We start from the raw sequence: 21,273 nt of genomic DNA, 5'->3' as shown, positions 1-21,273 counted from the left end.
CCTTCCCAGGCAACATGATTGGAAGCGATGCCAAGACACCTGATAGCCCTCACGCCTTCCATTCATTGACCAATTTTGTACAACACCCTGAGAGCATTTTGGATCTACTTTGGCAAATTATACACTTTGGAATAAAGGTTAATGAAATATGTTAATAACCAGTGTTGGGGAGTAGCTAGCTACAAGTAGCAACACTACTAACTTAACTACATTTTCACTAGCTTGACAGTAATGCTTTTAAAAATGTGTAGCTTTTCCAGTAGCTATTTTTCCAGCAAGTAGCGGTGTAGCGTGACCAAAAGCTACATTCCGTTTTGCGTTTTGACAAACATGCAATCTATTAAAGCAGTGGAGTGTCGTCGTCTTACTATATCACAAACTAAAATTGTGCATTACCGCCATCTGTTTTTATTTAACGCCTCTTGCGGCTTTACGGTGCACTGAGAAGAGATCATCTGATGATTATGTAAAAGACGGGTGGGTTAATATTTCATATGAATCGACTAGTAAAGGTTATACTTGTATGTAATCGATGCAAACCAAAAGATTAAATGCTGTTGGTGTTGAAGACTTAAAGCATAAAGTTAAAGACACACATACAGGTGAGAAATAGCCATTTTAAATGGAGTAATTGTCTTGCTTTATATCAAATATCTATTTCTCTTTTAATTACAATGATGAATCAGTATCAATAAAATCGAACTTGAAAAACTGTAACTCTGCCAGCTGGTCTGTAAAATCTAAAGTTAAAGTTAGTTGCCTACCTAGAACTCAACATTATAGTCTAAAAACTCAGTGAGCTGCCAACCAAGACAGGATTTTCGAGCATTACATATTCTCAAAACGTAGTGAGCTTCCTACTTATAAAGCAATTTCGAGTATTTATGGTCTCAAAACCAATCAGTGTTTCCCATTAATTACATAGAACAATCTGTCCCGCCAAAATTTTATAATGAACCTAAAAGATCACAAACATTGTGTTTTGCATCATTGCTTTGGCAAAGCATCTGTCAATCGAACAGAAAACGAATTTGCGATATAGCTTAGTGCACTTATCATGCAGCAAAGGCTATGATTTATTTAAACAAGGTATATAGATTATTTTGTTGTGGCAGGTTTTAGAGTGAAGCGCACCGTGTTCACGCAAGCAGCTCATGATTCGTGTCTCAGAGTGGCTCCGTTCACAGTAAACACTGCAAGCTCCGTCACTGCATGTGCTGTGAGTTTAACGTACATTTTTGACTACTCATGTGTATCTAATTTAAGTTGCATACATTTTGTGCTTACAATTTCACACTTGACTTTGACAGACAATCAGTTTGAGATATATTTGTGTATTAGTGTGGGCTATCCTTGGGTAGTTACAAAAAAAACCCCAACACCCTTTAAAATCACAATTGTATTGCATTACATTGTTTTAAACTCCAAATCTTTTACTGAAAACATTCTTCATTAACAATTTTTCATTTATTTGTAATATACAATGTCATTGTAAAAAAGAAAAAAGTAGATTCAATGTAGCTGGCTACATTTTGATAGTAACTTGTAGTGTAGATAACTACGTTTTCAGAAGGGTAGCTTGACTGTTGTTGTGTCCAAAATTGCGTACTGTCTGAGTAGGTACTACACAACAGTTAAAAAAGTATGTTCTACAGTATAAATTTAGGTAGTATGAATGAAATTTGGATGTACTCCATCCGCCATGTTGTTACTGTCACGTGACCTACAGCGTTAGCTGCTTCACTTTAATTTCATTCATAAATCCCCTCCCGTGTTCATCGAATGCGCACTTCAGAATCTCTGTGGAAGTAGTAGGTCATCCGGGGACTTTTCACCTATACTGTGTGTAAGAACATACTACATTGGTGTCCTGTTTTTCGCATACTATATAGTAGGGAAGTATTTGTTTTCGGATGCAGTGTCTTAACCTATGATTAGTTTGTAGCTTGTCAAACTACAGTTTCAGAGTTGCTTCTCCAACACTGTTATATATGCGTTATTAATAGTGTTAAATATGCCCGTTTGCCTACAATTCTGAGAATAAAAATGCTCATTGTGCTAACTGCATCACATAAACTCTAGCAATGTAGCCACATTCTTCAATTCTTACCTTTTTATTAGTTAGAATGATTTTTTTTTCTCTTACCAAATGAAATTGTTACATGATTTATAAAGTAATTTTACTGAAATTGTTATAACCTCCCTTACAATGCTGTTTTATAAAGTGGTTAGTTCCTTTTTTCTTGCTGATTGGTGAATTTGTTGCATTCATGCTAAATTAATATAAGATAATATAATAACATTATTATAATAATATATATATAATAATATTAAGTATGTTGCACCACAAATGTGTATCCCCACATATCCCCACATATAAACTGAATATTTACAGAAGCCTTCGATCAGGAATAATGGTTGGACTAAAATGGCAGACTGGTTGAATTACATCAATGAGTTTGTGTTTTGTGTGACAGATTTCAATTCTTTAGACATACATGAGGATGATGTTGACATTTATACTCATTTGCATATTCAGAGAAAGGGCATTATGAGAATAACTTCAGTTGTTAATGGCTTATCTTCAGCATGAAGCCCATTTAAGCGGTGCACTTTCTCCAGGCCTCCAAGTGTGCGTTGCTCTACTACTGGCTCCATGCAAAATGTAATTACTGACAGAAATTCACCAATCCACTGTATGTTGATTGTATGAGAGGTTTCACAAGCCCTGTGTCTTTTTTTTTTTTTTTTTTTTTTACATTAACTACTGTTTTGTTCCTGGTTTCAACACAAAAAAATTATATAATTTCCATTCCAAATACTATTAGTATTTTGGCTATTTACTGCTCCTGATTCATTTACATACTGTTTGTTAATTTCTATCGTTTACACTACTGTTAAAAACTTAAGCGTGATAACAGAAACTATTTTAGTTTAGTTTTTTAAATAGAAATATTTAGTACATTATTAATGTATTTACTGTCACTTTTGATCAATTTAATGTATCCTTGCTGAATCAAAGTAAAAAAGGATGTTTGAATGGTAGTGTGCATATTTAAATTATTATATTTCATGATCATTTATTTACAGTATTTCCCATTCTTGTGTATTTATACTGAGTGAAAATTCTTGACACTAAATAAAGTACTGAATCTAAAAAATGTGTGTTAAGAATAAATGTTGCAAGCAAATGTTTTGAGTTATCATTTTTACAAAATACTGAATTTTTATTATGTTAGCAGTTCGTTTACAACTACAATTTATGTGTTGAGAATAAATAGTGCAACCCATTTTTGAGGTAGTTGCAAACTATGTAGTAGTTATAAAGCCGCAAGTGTGAGTCTTATGTTCCAATTAATGTGAGGCTTTATGGAGAGTGCAACCCTGCCATGCTCACCTACCTATGTAATGTACATGTTAGTGACTAGGTCTAAATCTATTGGAATTATGTATTTTAGTTCTTAATATTTTTATTATGTAGTAACCATTTTATAAAGTAAAAAAGCACTCTGGGCTGTACTGTTTTGTTTACATTATGCCAACAAAGTAATTTAACTGTGACTATTTTTTTTTTTTTACAGTATAGCATGACCTCGTGTACTTAATTGCTGATTTAATGATTGACTTGATTGTAGTGCATCAGCGAAGTGTGTTAGGAATAAATTAGAGAAGAAAATGGCTTATGGTTATAAAATAGTAGGCTTGTCATTGATGGCTTAAACTGCATCTTGAGTAAGAATGACCTGGAAACTTTCAGCAATGTTCCACTACAAAGATTCTTTAGGCATGGCCTAATGGTGCACATGGCCTAATGTTACACAAACTCCTTTTGCTCTAAACTAGAGCAACTCAAATTTGACAATATAGTTGTCTAGTCAGAGAAAGTGTGTGTGTGTGTGACAGCAAAGCACTCTGGCATGACTGCTGACGCTCAAAATGTTCATTTATAGTGGCCTCCCAGGCTTTCTCAAATTGGTCACATTTTCTGTAAGTGCTGCTTCAATTGGCCTGAATTTGGCAGTGACATGAGAAGATTAGCTTGGATGGCTCTCAGTCTTTCTGGCAAAGATGAGACACTTGAGAGAAAACCTGACCCCCCCACCCCATATCAGTGGATGGCACGTTGCCCTGAATCTCTCCATTTACTGAACTGCTCAACCTTATGATTGCTATTTGTATTTCAGTCTGTTCAGGCATAATAGTCGTATAAATGTGTGACAAAGACTGTCATACGTTGGAAATCACTATTGCTGTTCTTCATGCTAAAGTGTTGACACCCTTCTCAACAGGTGGCACCAATGGACCCTATGGTCATGAAGCGGTCACAGATGTACGGGATGGGCAACAGTCCCTACTCTCAGCCGGGCGGAAATTATCCAGGACAGCCATACGGATCACCCACTTCTCACCGATACCCAATGGGAATGCAGGGGCGTGGCCAAGTCAGCATGGGAGGGATGCAGTACCCTCAGCAACAGGTAGAATTAATGATTTTCAGTATTGCAGGAAAAATGTTAAGTCCTTTTTTAAATGCAACTGTCACATGCAGCTTTGACTTCAACAGATACCATCATGGAATGTCTGTTTTACATGGTAGATAGTTAGCAGGAAATCACAAGTTTTGGTTTTTGAAGCAGTACTCCCCTCGTAATGTCATGTGCTTGGTGCTTCAGTCCTTAGAGCTGAGTGCATTTGGAAATGTTGACACGCATTATGTGAAAGGGTCTTTGTTGTTATTTTTAAAATGCACAATAAATCACTTGTAACCAGGCCTGTTCAGAATTCTACTAAATGTTCTATAGATTTAACAGAATTTAAATGTGCCCCTTGAATGTTTGTTTATTAAAGACCCATTGAAATGGCTTGACTGCACAGTTTTCAGTCCTGTGTTAAAAGATTTTCAATGGAAACAGGAAGTTGTGGGATGACATTTTGAAAGGCCTTTCCTAGAGATGCACCGGTCGACCGGCTATCGATCGGAACCGGCTGGTTTTTGCTCCAAACACACTATAATCTGTCTACTGTCAGAGAGCGAATTTGCATTTCCATTCAGTCCTTGTGCTGTTTGTTTGTTGCAGGTATTGTTTGGGTAGCATAATTTCACAAAGCTGAAGTCAGACCATTCTGTTTTTGCTTTAAATCTTGAAATTATACAATATAATTTAAATCAAAAACAACTGCTCATGCTACATGTTAGGGCTGGACGATTAATTGAAAGGTAATCAAAAACGAAATTCAGAATCTCTAACTGACGTAATTTTCCCATGTCGGCTGTTTCGTTTTTTTAATCCTGTTAATACTTCCAGCTTAAAAACATACTACCGCGTGTGTAGCTACCTGACTCCGTCCAGTCAGCGGTATAAAAGCAACACAGAGGTGAACGCTGAGTCAACAAAAGTGAGATTACTTTTACTTGCATCTTCACTAAACTTTGTCAGCTGTATGTGTTTTAAGGTTTGCCAGTTTAGAGATTCAAATGATTTTAGACGATCGGATGTGTATTATTATATCGAGCTACCGTGCTCGCGCAGCTGCATTGTGGCACGAACACTCAAACAGTAGCTGCACAAAATGTAAAGATCGCGCGCACAGAGGGGAACACAGAAAGTAGTTGTCAGCGCTGTCCTGTGATTTATTACTAAAGTAGCTTAGAAACTCAAAAGTTATTATAGCATATATTTTTCTACTTTTGAAGTAACAATTTACAACCCACAGCTTCACAATTAATAGAGAGACGGTATGACTATTTCACACATGCAATCGCTCTCATTACCTACTGGTACTGTGCTAATTTATCTTTATCTGATTTACAACGAGCAGAAATCTGTAAGAAATGTTATGAACCATACATAAAAAAAAAACTGCTGAAAGTGAGCTGTTATGTCAGGTCACTCTTTCAATAGGAAAAAATATCCCGCCTTCAATAATAATCAAGCATATTTACAGTAAAAACCTGAAGTGAACTTCAGGCGAACTTTGAGGGCTAAAAATAAAAACAGAAACAAAATAATCGTTCATTAATCGTAATCGAGGTAAAATTAATCAAGGTTTTTATTAAGTCATAATCATCCAGCCCTACTACATGTGTGTAGCATCTTTGTCTGGATTGTGATAAAAATGCAGTGGTTGCCTCTAATTTCAAATAGCTACAGATATTTTTTGTTTAAGGCCAGTAATAGAGCAAATAAACAATAAATACATTTGCTTAAACAAAGAAAATCGGCCCATTTGCTTGTAAAAAAAAACAAAAAAAAAAAAACAAAAAAAAAAACGGCAATTGGAATTGGTCATGAAAAATCATGATTGGTGCATCCCTAGCCTTGTCCCTTTTTTGCCCCCCCTTTTTTGAAATAGCCAAAAGGTTTTTAGTTTTCATCAAAGTCTTGATGAAAGTCTATTACCGATAATAGTGGGAGGGATATTCTTATAGAGTGCAACAGCCAGGTTCTGGAAGTAAAAATTCAATTAATTTTATCAATAGGGGAATTGGTTTTCAATGATAACTTAAAAGACCTACTTTCACTCTAAAAAAGAATTTGTTGCATTTGAAGTTTTCCATAATTGTTTTGAGTTATGACAACTTCAAATGAAATTGTTCAACCAACAAACAATATCAGTTAGAGGAACTTGATTAATTTGTAACATAAACCCAATTTTTAAGTTGATTACTCAAAAAAATTAAGTCACTCCAACTACTTGAGTTGTAGCCCTGGGACCTATTAGTCTTATGTTACACTTAAAATCCACAGCTAGTAAAGAACATGCTAAATGTAAGTTATTTAGCATGCATATTTAATAAACAAGTAAGATATTACTTGTCACTGGCATTAGCGCAGTCATCGCTTATAGAGTTGATGTAGTGTGGTACCTTTATGTATCTACTCTTCAGCATAATGGTAACCACAAAAACTTCAATATTACAGAAACTCTTTTAATTGTCAAGCATAACAGCATTAAACACTAACAGGTCTTTCCCTTACCTAATTTTAAAAACATTTATCCTGTCCTATGCAAAGCATGCTGGGAACCTCAAATCCACTATACCCGATTTCCAAAGTTATCAAGAAAATTTCATTAAGTTACTTTAACTTATTATTATTATTATTATTTTTTAAATTCACTTAAAGCACACATTTGAGTTTAAATTACACACAATATTAAGTTAATATAATGATCAACATTATTATGTCAACAGAACTAAAAAAAAAAAAAAAACGTTTGCAACTTAAAAGGTTTAATTAAATCAATAAATTTAGAATTTTTAACTTGCAGCCATGCATTTATTTAAGTTGTGGTAACAGGTCTCCTGAATTACTTTTTTGGCGTGGTGAGCTTGTTAAACAATGGTATATGCTTTAGTTGAAACTGCCAGTTCACATTATTTCAAATTATTTTTAAATAATGTCTAACACAGGGATTCTTGGTGATAAACTACATTACCAATTATTCTGAAAAGAATAAGAGATTTGAAACAAGGAAATTGCGAAAAAAGAACTCTTTAGCGCCCGCCCATTAAGCATTGTGAAAGACATGATAGTCAGTCTCCCTGTGCTCTCAGACTACATAAATATTTGTATACATATGCATATTTTGCAATATAAATGTAAAATATGTTGTTTCTATATACACAATTAAAATCTTTAAATGAATAGTTTTAGTAAGTAGTATATTTGTCTTGATTTTAATTTGATTATGCAGTGCTTCAGGGGATTGTATTTGTTCCCTCATTAAAGCCGTTATGTACACAGTCTTGTACTGATTTTCAAGAATAACTCTTGAACAAAGATTTTTTTTTAAAATCCCTAGTGGAAAAATGAATGGGAAAAATATTTCTAGAATCAAGGCTGCTGAAACAGTGGGCAAGCACTGTTATACTCTATTCTAGACAGCATTTGATTGGACAAAAAATGTATATGTTCATGAGTACAAGATGAGTCATCAATTTCCTGTTTTTAGGTCATGGGGTCTTTAAATATAATTTGTATGCTTTCTCAGATCCCAGCTCCGTTTAACACATTTAAACACTTCATACGCCTTTTATAGAATTCAACACATTTTCCTCACAATCGGCACAAAAGTTGTAAAAAAATAAATGTGCTTGGGCATAGTTATGTTGCTTGTCTGATGGCAGTGCTTAATTTTTTATCATACCAGAATGTTTTTGCCCACCCCAGCTGGCTGCCACATGGGGGACTATCCTTCTACAATATCTACTTTCTATGCGCGGTTACCTTCAACTACCAGAATTAGCAACACTGACTCATAGCTCTCAAACAGAGATAGCAACGGTGCTCTTCATGCTGTTGAGTCCACAGGAAACTGAAATGTCCCACAGGCCGACGGTCTGAATAGTGACAGCCCGAGGGGAAACACAGAGTGTGGTGCAGAAGGAATGACTCTGTTGTGCCTGTCAGCATGGAGCGACAGTACTCCCAGTGTACCAGAAATGTTGACAGTCTAATGCGCCGCGTGTCTGTCAGAAGAGCTTGGCAGGCAGTCTGGTTGGGCTGGGCCACCCTATTCTGGGTACAGACTGCCCTACTAAATTTAGACTCGAAAGCTGGACTGTGTTAAGTTCAGCACCATTGCCTTTTAAATGACTGAAATTAAACCAGTAGTATTGTAACCAAACATGTTTAATTTTCTACCACATTACTTTGAATTCTGTTTCATGTTGTCTTTAATGTATTACTCTAACCTAATCTTTAATTTTTGCCAAAATGTGTAGGCTTAGGCCAGAAACATACTTTACATAAATGCATATGTAAATGCTTTGCCAGCTGCTGAATCTGTAATGCCATGGTAAAAGAAATTATTGTTAAAGGTGTGAGATTGCAATCTGAATCTAATGTAGTAAGACAAAAGGGCTGAGAACCTTGAAGTAGACAACACATCTTTTGTTGCTTTGTCTACAATAACTGTGCTCATAAACAGATACATTCGCCTCCAGTGTAGCCCTCTTCTTAAACAAATGACTCCTTAGATTCTTTTAATAATTTAGTCAAAATGACTTGCAAAGGTATAATTTTTAATCATTCTAAAGGTGTACATTTACTGTTTTTTTGGGGGGATTTTTTTTTTTTTTCTCACAGTTGAAATCCAGTCATTTCAGTAGATTCCATGTGATGTGGAATTTTGTGGGTGAAAGATTTCCCCACTTCATTTGGTCACATGGATTTGGGTGCGTGGTTAAAAAGTTCTTTATGAGCTGTGCTTCATACATTTCTACATTATTGAGAGTAGACAGTGTCTGCGAAATTTTGCTAATGTACCACACCAAAATCATTCACTGAATCTGTCAGAATGGTGAGTGAATTAATATCTGACTCACTTGGACCAGGCACCATAATAAGTCATATCTGCCTCGCTGGTGAGCGGTTTGCGATTGTAGCTCTGCCTAGCTTTGTTTGGAATCTGTTTAATTTTGAATCAATGTTTAAATGGCTAAATATAACTTAATTGTTATATAATATTATGTATTAAATCTGACATTTCTAGCTTTTTAATCGAAACCACTATCGCTAGCACAGCTGTGTTAGCATTACGCTAACCTGTGTTAACTAGTCAATATTACTGACCTATTGTCTTTAGCAATGTAGCAATTCCAGGCCTAGTTAAAGCAGTGACACATGAACAATAAAGTTTTTTTGTTCAGTATTTATATTAATTTTAAATGGAGGTAAAAAAAAAAAAATATATATATATATATTTGTACTATAATTCAGTTATGTTGACAGATTAACTACTGCACTAGCTAAGCAACTGCCATAGAGATGAATGGTAATGCTAACAGATAGACTTCTGCAGCTATTGTATACCTCCTTGTTTTGACACAATTTGGGAAAACAGTGACGCGTGAAATCGAGTGTTTAGGTTCACATACTTGAGCGTCTTTTGGACCTTAGAAACACAAACTGCTATTTCAGCTCTCAGCCACTTTCTTTTCATTACCTCCAGATCCATTACACTGATCTTTGGTCAGCTATACTGACACAAGATCAGCAGGACAGCAGTCGTGTGCAGTTTCCTCCTGTGATTGCCCCTGGGTACGGACGTGACCTTTTTAGAACGAAAGATCAGAATCAGCAATCTCCTCCTGGCACGGTGGAATGTAGGAGAGGCACTAATCAAGAAAGACATCACCGAATGCGGCCAGCACATAATGAGATCATTATAGGAGAGAGTTTTGGGGTAATCTCTAACCCGAGGGGTGCGCAATGCATTTGTGCAGCTGTTAGTTGTCGGCGTTCTCGACCGAGAGGGACCCTATAATGACTTTTATCTACCGGGAGACCCTAGATGACCAGAGGATGGTATTTTTTTTTTTTTTAACAACCCTACCTGAAATTGGATGTTCATCTGGTCTGATACCAGGGGAATCCTGCTGTTATTTATATTGATCTTCTGTACAAAAAAAAAAAAAAAAATACAAAGCTTAAAACCAAGAGGAAAGCACCATTTTAAGGCAGAGGAAAATGGAGACATAATGTCAAATATACTTACAAAAAACTGTGTACCATACTCGCAGACTTGTCGCCTTTTGGCCGAAATTTGCCATTCTAACATTGAAATTGAAAAATCAGTGCTTTGATTTTGTATTTTCATTTGGCCCATCTGCTGTTTTTGTTATACATAACCATTTATTAGTGTGAAATGTTAGACTTATTATTTTATAAAAATTGGATTATTTGAACTATGAAGTTGATTAAATCATGTTTCCATAGACATTGGTGAGGTTTCAAAAGAACTTTGCTACCTAAACAACATGCTGTTCTATTCTTATATCAGAATTTTCTGAAACAATTTCAACTGTTGATTCCAAGAAATTTTTAGAACACAATTTTTTAATGAAAATTTGTCGGTGTGGACTGGTGTATTTTCTAGCTAAAAGGCAAAGTCCCTTTAAGGCAAGTCATTTAACTCGGCGACCATCTTTGAAATGTGTCTCGGGAATAGGGTGGCCAGCTGTTGATGAAAGCCATACGGAACGCAGTTTGTTCCGTATACGCAGGCATACGCTAGAGTCTAGAACATAGGAATAACAAACTCTAAATTGATGATTAATCATTCTTTTGGGACAAATCATTGTTTGATTTGCGAACATAGCCATTCACGGAAGGCTTTAAGACCAAGCAGGCAATCCTCTGCCGGCTGGTTGCTCCCGATTATCAGCGAGCGGGACTTGCGCTAATGGCAAATCCCTTTCACGGTCTGTGTTTTGATTTTGCAAATCAGTTTTGACTAATGCAAACGTGATTATTGTTCAGGAGTCCATCATCCAGCCACGCAAGAAAACACGCAATCTACCTGAGGGAAGATGTTTTTCACTTTGTTAATGTTGTTAAACAGAGAAAAACATTTTACATTTATGTAACATAGTGTTTTCTTAACCTTGGACCTCATTATTGAAACAAAAATGACCAATAAAAAGTCTCAAGCACCAAAAGCAGCTCATACTAATTTTTATGTTCTCTTTAATTGAAAAATAACCTATTCATTTTCCTACATGGTTGAAACAACATTTAGTTAAAATTAAGTGCTATTGTTTAAAAAATGCTTTATTTTACTGAAATTTCAAAGGTGTTCAGTTCATGCTTTTAAATTATGTGCCTCATGTAGCCTATGTATCATTTTGAATAGAGGTTGATGATGTAATAAATTTACAAACCCACCTCCTAAGTTAATACTACACCAGGGCAGTTGTAACCCGAAGGTTGTGGGTTCGAGTCCCGGCAGGAAATGTAGGTGGGGGGAGTGAATGAACAGTGCTGTCCTCCACTCTCATTACTCACAACTCAGGTGCCCTTGAGCAAGGCCCCTAACCCCCAATCGCTCCCCGGGCGAAGCAGCAAAAATGGCTGCCCACTGCTCCTAGTGTGTGTGTGTGTTCAGTACTCTGTGTGTGTTCGCACTTGGATGTGTGAAATGCTGAACACAAATTCCGAGTATTAGAGGTTGAGGTTTATGATGTACACGTCACATTACAAAATGTCACACCACTGGTGGGGTCAAAATTCTGTGGTACAATTTGCTCAGGCCGATGTTTTGTGTGTAACGTGAGACTTTTTTTTTTTTTTTTTTTTTTGTGACATTAAAATTATTTTTAGAATTAAATTGTACATAAATAGGTTAAGCAAAACAAATGTGTTAATATCTGAGATGGGACGTTATCCCTTATCCCTTATTTTCCTTTTCTGAAGTTGGCAACCCTACTTGGAAACACATTCTTCAAAGCTGTCCACCAGGCTTATGATTACATTTCATATTTGCAATCACCAATGAAATCTGACAACAACTGTCTAATAAATTTTGTTTGTAAATTCCCAAATCATGACAAAAAAAAAAATCATTTTTTCAGGGTGGGCCAGCCAATGTGCAATCATAAGCGGCGTCTCAGAACACTGTCTGTTTCTATAGCAACTGGAGCTTCTAATGGCAGCTGCAGTGGTGCAATGACTTTACCAAGTGGCAATTGGCTCTTTTATTTAGAAGGCGGGACTTATTCTGCCATATTTGTGCTTGGCACATTCTCCCATTCATAGTAATATGAGTGCACCTTTTTTGTATAACTAAAGTCTAAAGTGCATTCAGTAGATTGTTAGCTAGCCTTAGCATTGCTGTTCTTTGTGTACTTCAAATACTGAAACCACAATTTTGTTAGACACTGCCATCTATTGACGTGGATCAGCATGACATCTCTGATTTTTATGTAAATTACACTAGCTAGCTATGTTTCCATACAAAGTTGTGAATTTAACTTATGCGCAAATGGAATATCGCATAAAACAAATTTGTCACTTCCTGATAAATTGCCGCTAAATATCACTTAGAAAAATGGAAGTTGCTGCAGTAGAAGCCACTGTATATAATAATTTTCGTATAAAAAATTGAAACACTTTAACGACAGCTCAGGCATTACATGCTCAGGCATAACAGAATGACCAAAATGGCATTTCATTTGCTGTGCAACGAGATCGGTCCGCTGGTTGGTCCAGTTATGCTGTCCCATCGCAAAGTCATGTCCTTTTTTGATGTGCATCAAGGAATTTTTTTTCATTAAAAGTGTTTTCGTTGTAGTTTATGCACATGTTTTCGTATCATAAAAAATGTATCTGACTCAGTTGAGCGCATAATTATTATTTTTTTTCTACGCATTTTTAGAATTTAAGCGCATCTTGGCATTTCCATCCAGAGTTTTTTAAATGCGATATCCCAAAATGCGCATAAAAATAGGTGGATGGAAACAGCTACTGATACTAGTGAATTTTATAGAGTGCTCTACTCAATAATTAATTCCCTTACCTATCCAACAGAAAAGAAACCACTTGGGCATCACTACTCAGGATTTTCTGTCATGAAATTTTCCACCTTGTGTATGTTTGCGCATATTTTTTGCCTTTGTCTTTCTGTCTTCAGACGTTTTATGCTTCTTCAGCCATACAGGTACTGAGTCTCTTGTTGTTTCCATTGGTAAAGAACTAATTTTCGCTCCTTTGCATCACCAAACGACTCTTCACTACTAGTGTATCTACAGAGGCGGCAGCCAAGGGGCATTAGGATTCTCTCTGATGTTTAATGAAATGCCGCGGGTGATGTCATTTCAACATGGCCAAATACATTGAGTTTCACCATACATAAAACACATTTTATAGAAAACTATTATGAGCACCAAAACTACTGAATACACCTTTAAATGTCAATTTCTTTACCACTAGCACCATCAAACAACCCCCCACCCCCATTTTAACTCTGTTTGCTCTTTTGTCCAATCAGACTCACATTGTGGAGTGTGATGATGGTGTTAGGTGTGTTTAATGAGCGTGTGTGAGCTCAGGTGGATGAGGAGCAGGTGTGTGGCAGGGGGCTGCAGGTCCTGACAGGCATTTTGAAGGTTCTGTTAGAGGACAGGTCCTATCACAACACAATCAGCAGAAGCCATCATCCCCCCCCAAGGCACTGCCTCTGACCATCTGACCGCCACTCACCTGCCCTGCTGTCCACGTTTTTGACAAGCACAGTACATGGCAGAGAAACAGATTAAATGTGCTGTTTGTGATTGGACACAATCTCTTTGTGGGATTTTGTAGCAATTCCGCACTGTCCTGTTAAATCCTGGTGTTTTATTTCAGTGATGGAAAGACTGGAAATGCATGGCAGTTATCCATTTTCCTCAAATGACACGGACGTTACAAATCCTAAAGAAAGGTGTCTAAATATTTACGTACAGTGGTTACAATGCAAATATATATATGTGTATATATATATATATATATAATATATATATACACACACACACACACACACACACACACTGAATATAATAATATATATAGTTTTTCTTTTTTTTGGTCTTTTTTTCCCTCTTTATTGCACACTGACAGTGAAGAGAGAGAAGGAAGCAACGGGAGCAGAGAGAGGGGAACAGGATCGAGAAAGGACCTTAAGCCGGGTCTCAAACTCGGGTCACCCGAGGCATTGCTGTGTCCACAAGGCTATGGCTTCGACTTACTTTTTAATAGGAAATGAGACCAAAAAAAAATTGATGGAGAAAATTATTTTTGCAGTGCAGATTAGGGTTTGTCCTTGCTTGACTTACGTTTCCTCATTAAAGAAGCTCAGAGAACACAGCTCTCTACACAATTCCCATCCGAGCCTCGTGAGTGTATGTGCACGTACCGTCGCTGACATACTTCTGCATGTATTAGAGAGATGAGCAGGAAAAACACATCATCATGGTTCGTGGATTTGTTTTCTGTTTGGTATGAATGACAAATGAGAATTACAGCGGATGAAGGGAGCGGGTAACGGGGGGCTCAGATGGGAGGACAGCGTGCCAATAGCAGCTGTTGCCTTGAAAAGCTCTTACATAAGAGCGTCACAATAACAGCTTGTCGTGAATCAAAGGAGGGGGAACAGTTGTGGATTACTAAAGCACTAACACACCCACGGGGACCCTTGGTGTTCAGATGTCTCCCATCATCCCTCACTGGCTACGTTCACACAGCAGCAGAATATGGTCATCAGTCCTGTTTGAGGCACTAAATATGGTTGTTCATCCACGGTTCAATTGAAAAGAAACTGACTCCATTCTATGACCTGATTCTATGAAGTGATTCACAACTAGGACCACAACTAAGGATTATTTTGATAATCGATTAATCTGTCGATTATTTCTTTGATTAGTCGATTAATCAGAGGAAAATCCAAAATGTTTATATATATTTATATATATATATAATTGACTAATCAAAGAAATAATCGACCGTTAAAATTATTTATTTTATTGATTAGTTGTTGCAGCTCTACTCTCAACCGGTACTCACAACTGAATTCTGATAGGATGTTTGGTTTATATGGACTGTATCAACGGCAAAGCTGTGGACAACTAGTTGTCTGTTGCCTGATGCCTGATGTAAGCACTTAGTGGGATATTATTTGCTGTCAGTCACTAGTGCTATATCTGTCAAACTCTCTCAGGCTGAAAAATGACAGAAAATAACAGTATAGTGTGGTCGGAGAGCAAAACAAAACAATTTGGTGGAAAAATCACAACTGGGTATATCCAGAGAGTTTTTGATCGAATGTCTGAGAGCATAAAAGCAGCAGAAGTTACCAGAAAAATTATTGAATAAATAAAGAGAATCCTTAGACACAATTCAAATACATTTTGACATGTGATATTTTTATTTTTTTTAAATATATACATATATATAAAAATATATAATATATATTTATAATTGAATATATTAAACAAAATAAGAAATATATCGAAATAATACTACTATTGTAAAATAACTCATTTTGTATTTCATAATAATAACAATAATAATAACAATACAAAATAGTACAACTGTAAAATTACAATGTTAATATTTACATCTTAATTTCTTTATTTCCATCAAGCTTTTATTTTTGTAGTTTGCATTTATTTGGCCAAGTTTCCTAAAAAATATGTAATTAGGCTAGTTCTTGTCTTGTGTCTCATGAATAATTAGATATTTTAATAGCATCTCCAAAACTTCATTGGTTTATTTCTCTGAATCAGTCCAAACTGTCATTTTCACAGAATAGATTCAAAATTCTGATTCTTCAGTTGTTCAACAGCATCATCATTGCTCTCTATGCATGTACATTTTGGAAGTAGTGTTAATTTTGTCGGCTATTTTTTAATTTAGTCTTAGTCTTGTGTCAGATGTACTGTTTAGTTGTTAGCATATTTAGTCAACCTTGTCCTGTTTTTGTTTAGACAAGTTTTAGTCGGCTAAATGTCTGGCCATTTTAGTCAATGAAAACACAATTTCATCATGCTGCATAATGGTTAAATTGAGAATTACAATCATTTTGCTTAAAATTATAATCTCAATGATTGTCTATTTCTATTTCATCAGAATTATTACACTTTCATCTATATATACAAATCAAGAGAATGTCAGCTTATTATAGGCTGTTTATCACATAAATTAACACACTCTCTACATTATGAAAACTGGTAAAACAAGAACATAAGGGCATTTATTCCGCATTTATACCACAATCACAAACAATATAGTAGAGATCCATGTTTGGATTTATATTTTGATTTAACAAAAACAAAGAGAGATTTTAGAATTATTTTTTAAAGGTCACCTATTATGCCCATTTTTTTAAGATGTAATTTAAGTCTCAGTTGTCCCCAGAATGTGTCTGTGAAGTTTCAGCTTAAAATGCCTCACAGATCATTTATAAATCCATGTTGTAAATGCCCATTTATGACTACAGTCAAGAACAGGTTGTTTTCGTCCATGTGCCTTTAAATGCAAATGAGCTGCTGTGCCCCGCCCCCTCTCTACGATCACAGTTCTTGCCTCAATCGGATTCTCTGCCAAATATTAACAAGACATCTGCTTGGTTTTGATTATCATCTACAGTGGGTACGGAAAGTATTCAGACCCCCTTAAATTTTTCACTCTTTGTTATATTGCAGCCATTTGCTAAAATCATTTAAGTTAATTTTTTTTCCTCATTAATGTACACACAGCACCCCATATTGACAGAAAAACACAGAATTGTTGACATTTTTTGCAGATTTATTAAAAAAGAAAAACTGAAATATCACATGGTCCTAAGTATTTCAGACCCTTTGCTCAGTATTTAGTAGAAGCACCCTTTTGATCTAATACAGCCATGAGTCTTTTTGGGAAAGATGCAACAAGTTTTTCACACCTGGATTTGGGGATCCTCTGCCATTCCTCCTTGCAGATCCTCTCCAGTTCTGTCAGGTTGGATGGTAAACGTTGGTGGACAGCCATTTTTAGGTCTCTCCAGAGATGCTCAATTGGGTTTAAGTCAGGGCTCTGGCTGGGCCATTCAAGAACAGTCACGGAGTTGTTGTGAAGCCACTCCTTCGTTATTTTAGCTGTGTGCTTAGGGTCATTGTCTTGTTGGAAGGTAAACCTTCGGCCCAGTCTGAGGTCCTGAGCACTCTGGAGAAGGTTTTCGTCCAGGATATCCCTGTACTTGGCCGCATTCACCTTTCCCTCGATTGCAACCAGTCGTCCTGTCCCTGCAGCTGAAAAACACCCCCACAGCATGATGCTGCCACCACCATGCTTCACTGTTGGGACTGTATTGGACAGGTGATGAGCAGTGCCTGGTTTTCTCCACACATACTGCTTAGAATTAAGGCCAAAAAGTTCTATCTTGGTCTCATCAGACCAGAGAATCTTATTTCTCACCATCTTTAGCAAACTCCATGCGGGCTTTCATGTGTCTTGCACTGAGGAGAGGCTTCCGTCGGGCCACTCTGCCATAAAGCCCCGACTGGTGGAGGGCTGCAGTGATGGTTGACTTTCTACAACTTTCTCCCATCTCCCGACTGCATCTCTGGAGCTCAGCCACAGTGATCTTTGGGTTCTTCTTTACCTCTCTCACCAAGGCTCTTCTCCCCCGATAGCTCAGTTTGGCCGGACGGCCAGCTCTAGGAAGGGTTCTGGTCGTCCCAAACGTCTTCCATTTAAGGATTATGGAGGCCATTGTGCTCTTAGGAACCTTAAGTGCAGCAGAAATTTTTTTGTAACCTTGGCCAGATCTGTGCCTTGCCACAATTCTGTCTCTGAGCTCTTCAGGCAGTTCCTTTGACCTCATGATTCTCATTTGCTCTGACATGCACTGTGAGCTGTAAGGTCTTATATAGACAGGTGTGTGGCTTTCCTAATCAAGTCCAATCAGTATAATCAAACACAGCTGGACTCAAATGAAGGTGTAGAACCATCTCAAGGATGATCAGAAGAAATGGACAGCACCTGAGTTAAATATATGAGTGTCACACCAAAGGGTCTGAATACTTAGGACCATGTGATATTTCAGTTTTTCTTTTTTAATAAATCTGCAAAAATGTCAACAATTCTGTGTTTTTCTGTCAATATGGGGTGCTGTGTGTACATGAATGAGGGAAAAAAAATGAACTTAAATGATTTTAGCAAATGGCTGCAATATAACAAAGAGTGAAAAATGTAAGGGGGTCTGAATACTTTCCGTACCCACTGTATATCGCGAACACTCTCACGGATAGCATAGTTTTTCTTTCATCATTAAAGTTTATTATTTCCATGCGTTTTAAAGCTATAATGGATCATTTTCTGAGCGCGCTTAACTGAAGCACACACACATAGACAGCTGTCAGACAGACAGACGTCAAGTCTCGTGAGTAACTTTCACATTTTTTTGTTTTGTTTAAACTGACAAATACACACAAGGTTCTGTTAAAAACACACACAGTTCACATAAACACAGTCAGTTATGTCTGTGAACGTAAAGAGCAGGCAACGTTACAGAAATCGTATGTGTATATAGATCTGTGGCGCATTCTCTTCAAAAATAAAACTAATCTGCTGCATTCAGATGTCAGTAAATGAAGACTGTTATGTTCACTCTTACATCCAACAACAAAACAGCTCAATTACTTACCAGACAATGTTGTCGCTACAGCTGCTTGACCGCAGAGAAAATGGCGGACAGCGTACAGCTCGCTGAGGGCGGAAACTATGGTAATGCAGGACTGTAAGTCAGCGATCGTGGGCGCGGCATGAGTAATGTGACGTCACATTACTCAGAGAATAAAAACGGCTTGTCTAATGAGACTGCTTTGGTTTAATGGGGATTTAAAAAAAAAAAGCAGTGGGTGGATTTATATCATTGTGGGGTGGTTGTGTTCACACACTGCCAACGCACATTTATATCCAAACAACTTGTAAAAGTGGATTTAGCATAATTGGTGACCTTTAACTACATTTTAGTCTTGTCTTTTTTCATCAACAATATTCCATGTTGATATAGTCACAGTTATCGTTTAATGACCTTGGTGTCATTTCGTAATCGTCTCGTTTTAGTCATGGCAAAAAAAAAAAAAGGTAGTCGAACATTTTTCGTCCAAAACTACTTGTAAGTCCCTGAGATGCCTGGATTTACTTTTAACTAGAATTTTGCTGTATTTGATTTTTTTTTATTTGATTTTTTTTATTGTATTCTTGTCAAAATGATGATTCCTTCAAGAAAAAACCCCACAAATGTAGACATTGCGCGATTATATAAAATATCACCAAAAAGCACAAAAATATGTTTTTTTTTAGCTATATTTTTCAGACCTACTGTTCATACAGGTGTAATGCAATCCTCTCCTGTCCTGTGTGTAGTACAGGGCAATTTGAAAGTCACACCTGTTAGTAAATATGTCTGTCAATCCAAAACACCGCCTGTCCCAGCACTGTGAGAATCTTTTTCTCTTGACTTGAGACGTCACGCCCCAGACACAGAAATTTCAGATCGGATTAGCATTGTAAAGTAGTCAGTTAATGTTCCGAGGCGGATCACCATTTAAAATGCTTCAGAGATTAATAATAATCGTTCTCCCTGCCGTGACATGCCTTGTGAAGCATTTGAGAAGGTTTTGAGATGGTTTGTCTGTGAATGAGTGCTGACTCTCATGTTTTTTGTCCTTGTCTTGCTCTGCAGATGCCTGCTCAGTACGGGCCACAGGGAATGGGCGGCTACTGTCAGCAGGGTCAGCCCCCCTATTTCAGTCCTCCACAGCAGCAGTCTGCGGCCCCCTCTCAACCCCCCTACATGCAGCAGCGCCCTCCAACACAACAGGTAAGCATTTAGACTACTTAATGGCTACTAAAGGGTCCTTGTTCTCTCTAAAGACCCTCAAAATTATATTTCGGTGCTACATATATTTTTTTAAAATGAAGTTCACATTTGTTGTAGGGTTGTCAAAAGTAGCGGTACTTTAAATGTTAAAAATGTGACTATACCAGCTTTTCTGTAGTACCGATTACCGGGTATATTAGGTACTCGCTGATAGGTGGCTGCTTTCAAATTCCCCGTGTGTATCTGTGTAAGAGCTTTGTGAAGAGCATCAAAGATTTCTATTTACAATGTGGTTTTGAAGCGTTGATAATTGTAGCCAATCACAGACATATCTGTTGAGCGCATGAATGCAGTGGCCAATGAAGTGGCTTTAGGGTTCTGCACGCTTGCAAATCCTTTCATTATTACAAACAAAATGTAAATACGATGTAAATAAGAGATTCATTGTGCAGTTAGACAGCTTTTTTGATTATAGCGGGAATTTTCGCAGGAGTATAGATACCAGTGATCAGGCCCTGAGTGTAGTCTGAGTGACAGCTTTAGTGATTATAAAGGGAGCGCTCTTTGCTTGCTTTCTGTTTATAACCCATATACAATTTGAATAAAAGTTTTTGTTTTTCACATTGTTTCTGGATTTACAAAACAAAATCTGATACTGTATTTGATACATTTTTGATACAAATCTGATACATTTTTTAATTATAAAATTTATAAATTATTTTCATAGATAATAAACTAATTTAATTTATTTGATATTTTAATTTTCAAATAGTTAAATAAAATAGTAAAATAGTTCAAACAGTTTTTGCTATGGTATCGAAATTGGTATTAAGAACCGTGAAATTGGTTTTGGTACTGACTACTGGAGTTTTGGTACCGTGACAACAAACTCTACATTGTGGTGAGCAATGTTTTTGTTGATGATGTTGCAAAACACCTGCATTAAAAAAAAAAACCTCTTCAACCAATAAGATATCAGCTTTTAAGTCATATGTGCCTAACCAACATTTGCATTGTGGCATTATTTTCATGACAGTTAAGCACATTTCAATACCAAATTCTCATTACTGTAATGTGAAAAAATCAGGCAATTTAAAAAACAAAAAAAACAAAAAAAAAAACAAAAACAAAATTTAAGCCAGCATA

The 21,273-nt window shown here is 36.6% G+C and overlaps 1 protein-coding gene across 4 annotated transcripts in view; it reads left to right on the top strand.

Moving 5' to 3' along the window:
• The window catches only part of arid1b (AT rich interactive domain 1B (SWI1-like)), a 95,153-nt gene that overhangs the window by 2,914 nt on the left and 70,966 nt on the right, over positions 1-21,273 (top strand). For all 4 annotated transcript variants that reach the window (XM_051875940.1, XM_051875942.1, XM_051875939.1 and 1 more), the window contains exons 2-3: positions 4,290-4,478; positions 19,990-20,127. In XM_051875940.1, coding sequence (XP_051731900.1) covers positions 4,290-4,478; positions 19,990-20,127 — 327 coding nt within the window. The remainder of the gene's footprint in view (positions 1-4,289; positions 4,479-19,989; positions 20,128-21,273) is intronic.

Source organism: Ctenopharyngodon idella, chromosome 20, assembly GCF_019924925.1.
Source record: "Ctenopharyngodon idella isolate HZGC_01 chromosome 20, HZGC01, whole genome shotgun sequence".
NCBI classification, from domain to species: Eukaryota; Metazoa; Chordata; class Actinopteri; order Cypriniformes; family Xenocyprididae; genus Ctenopharyngodon; species Ctenopharyngodon idella.
This window is presented reverse-complemented; position numbering and strand designations above follow the sequence as displayed.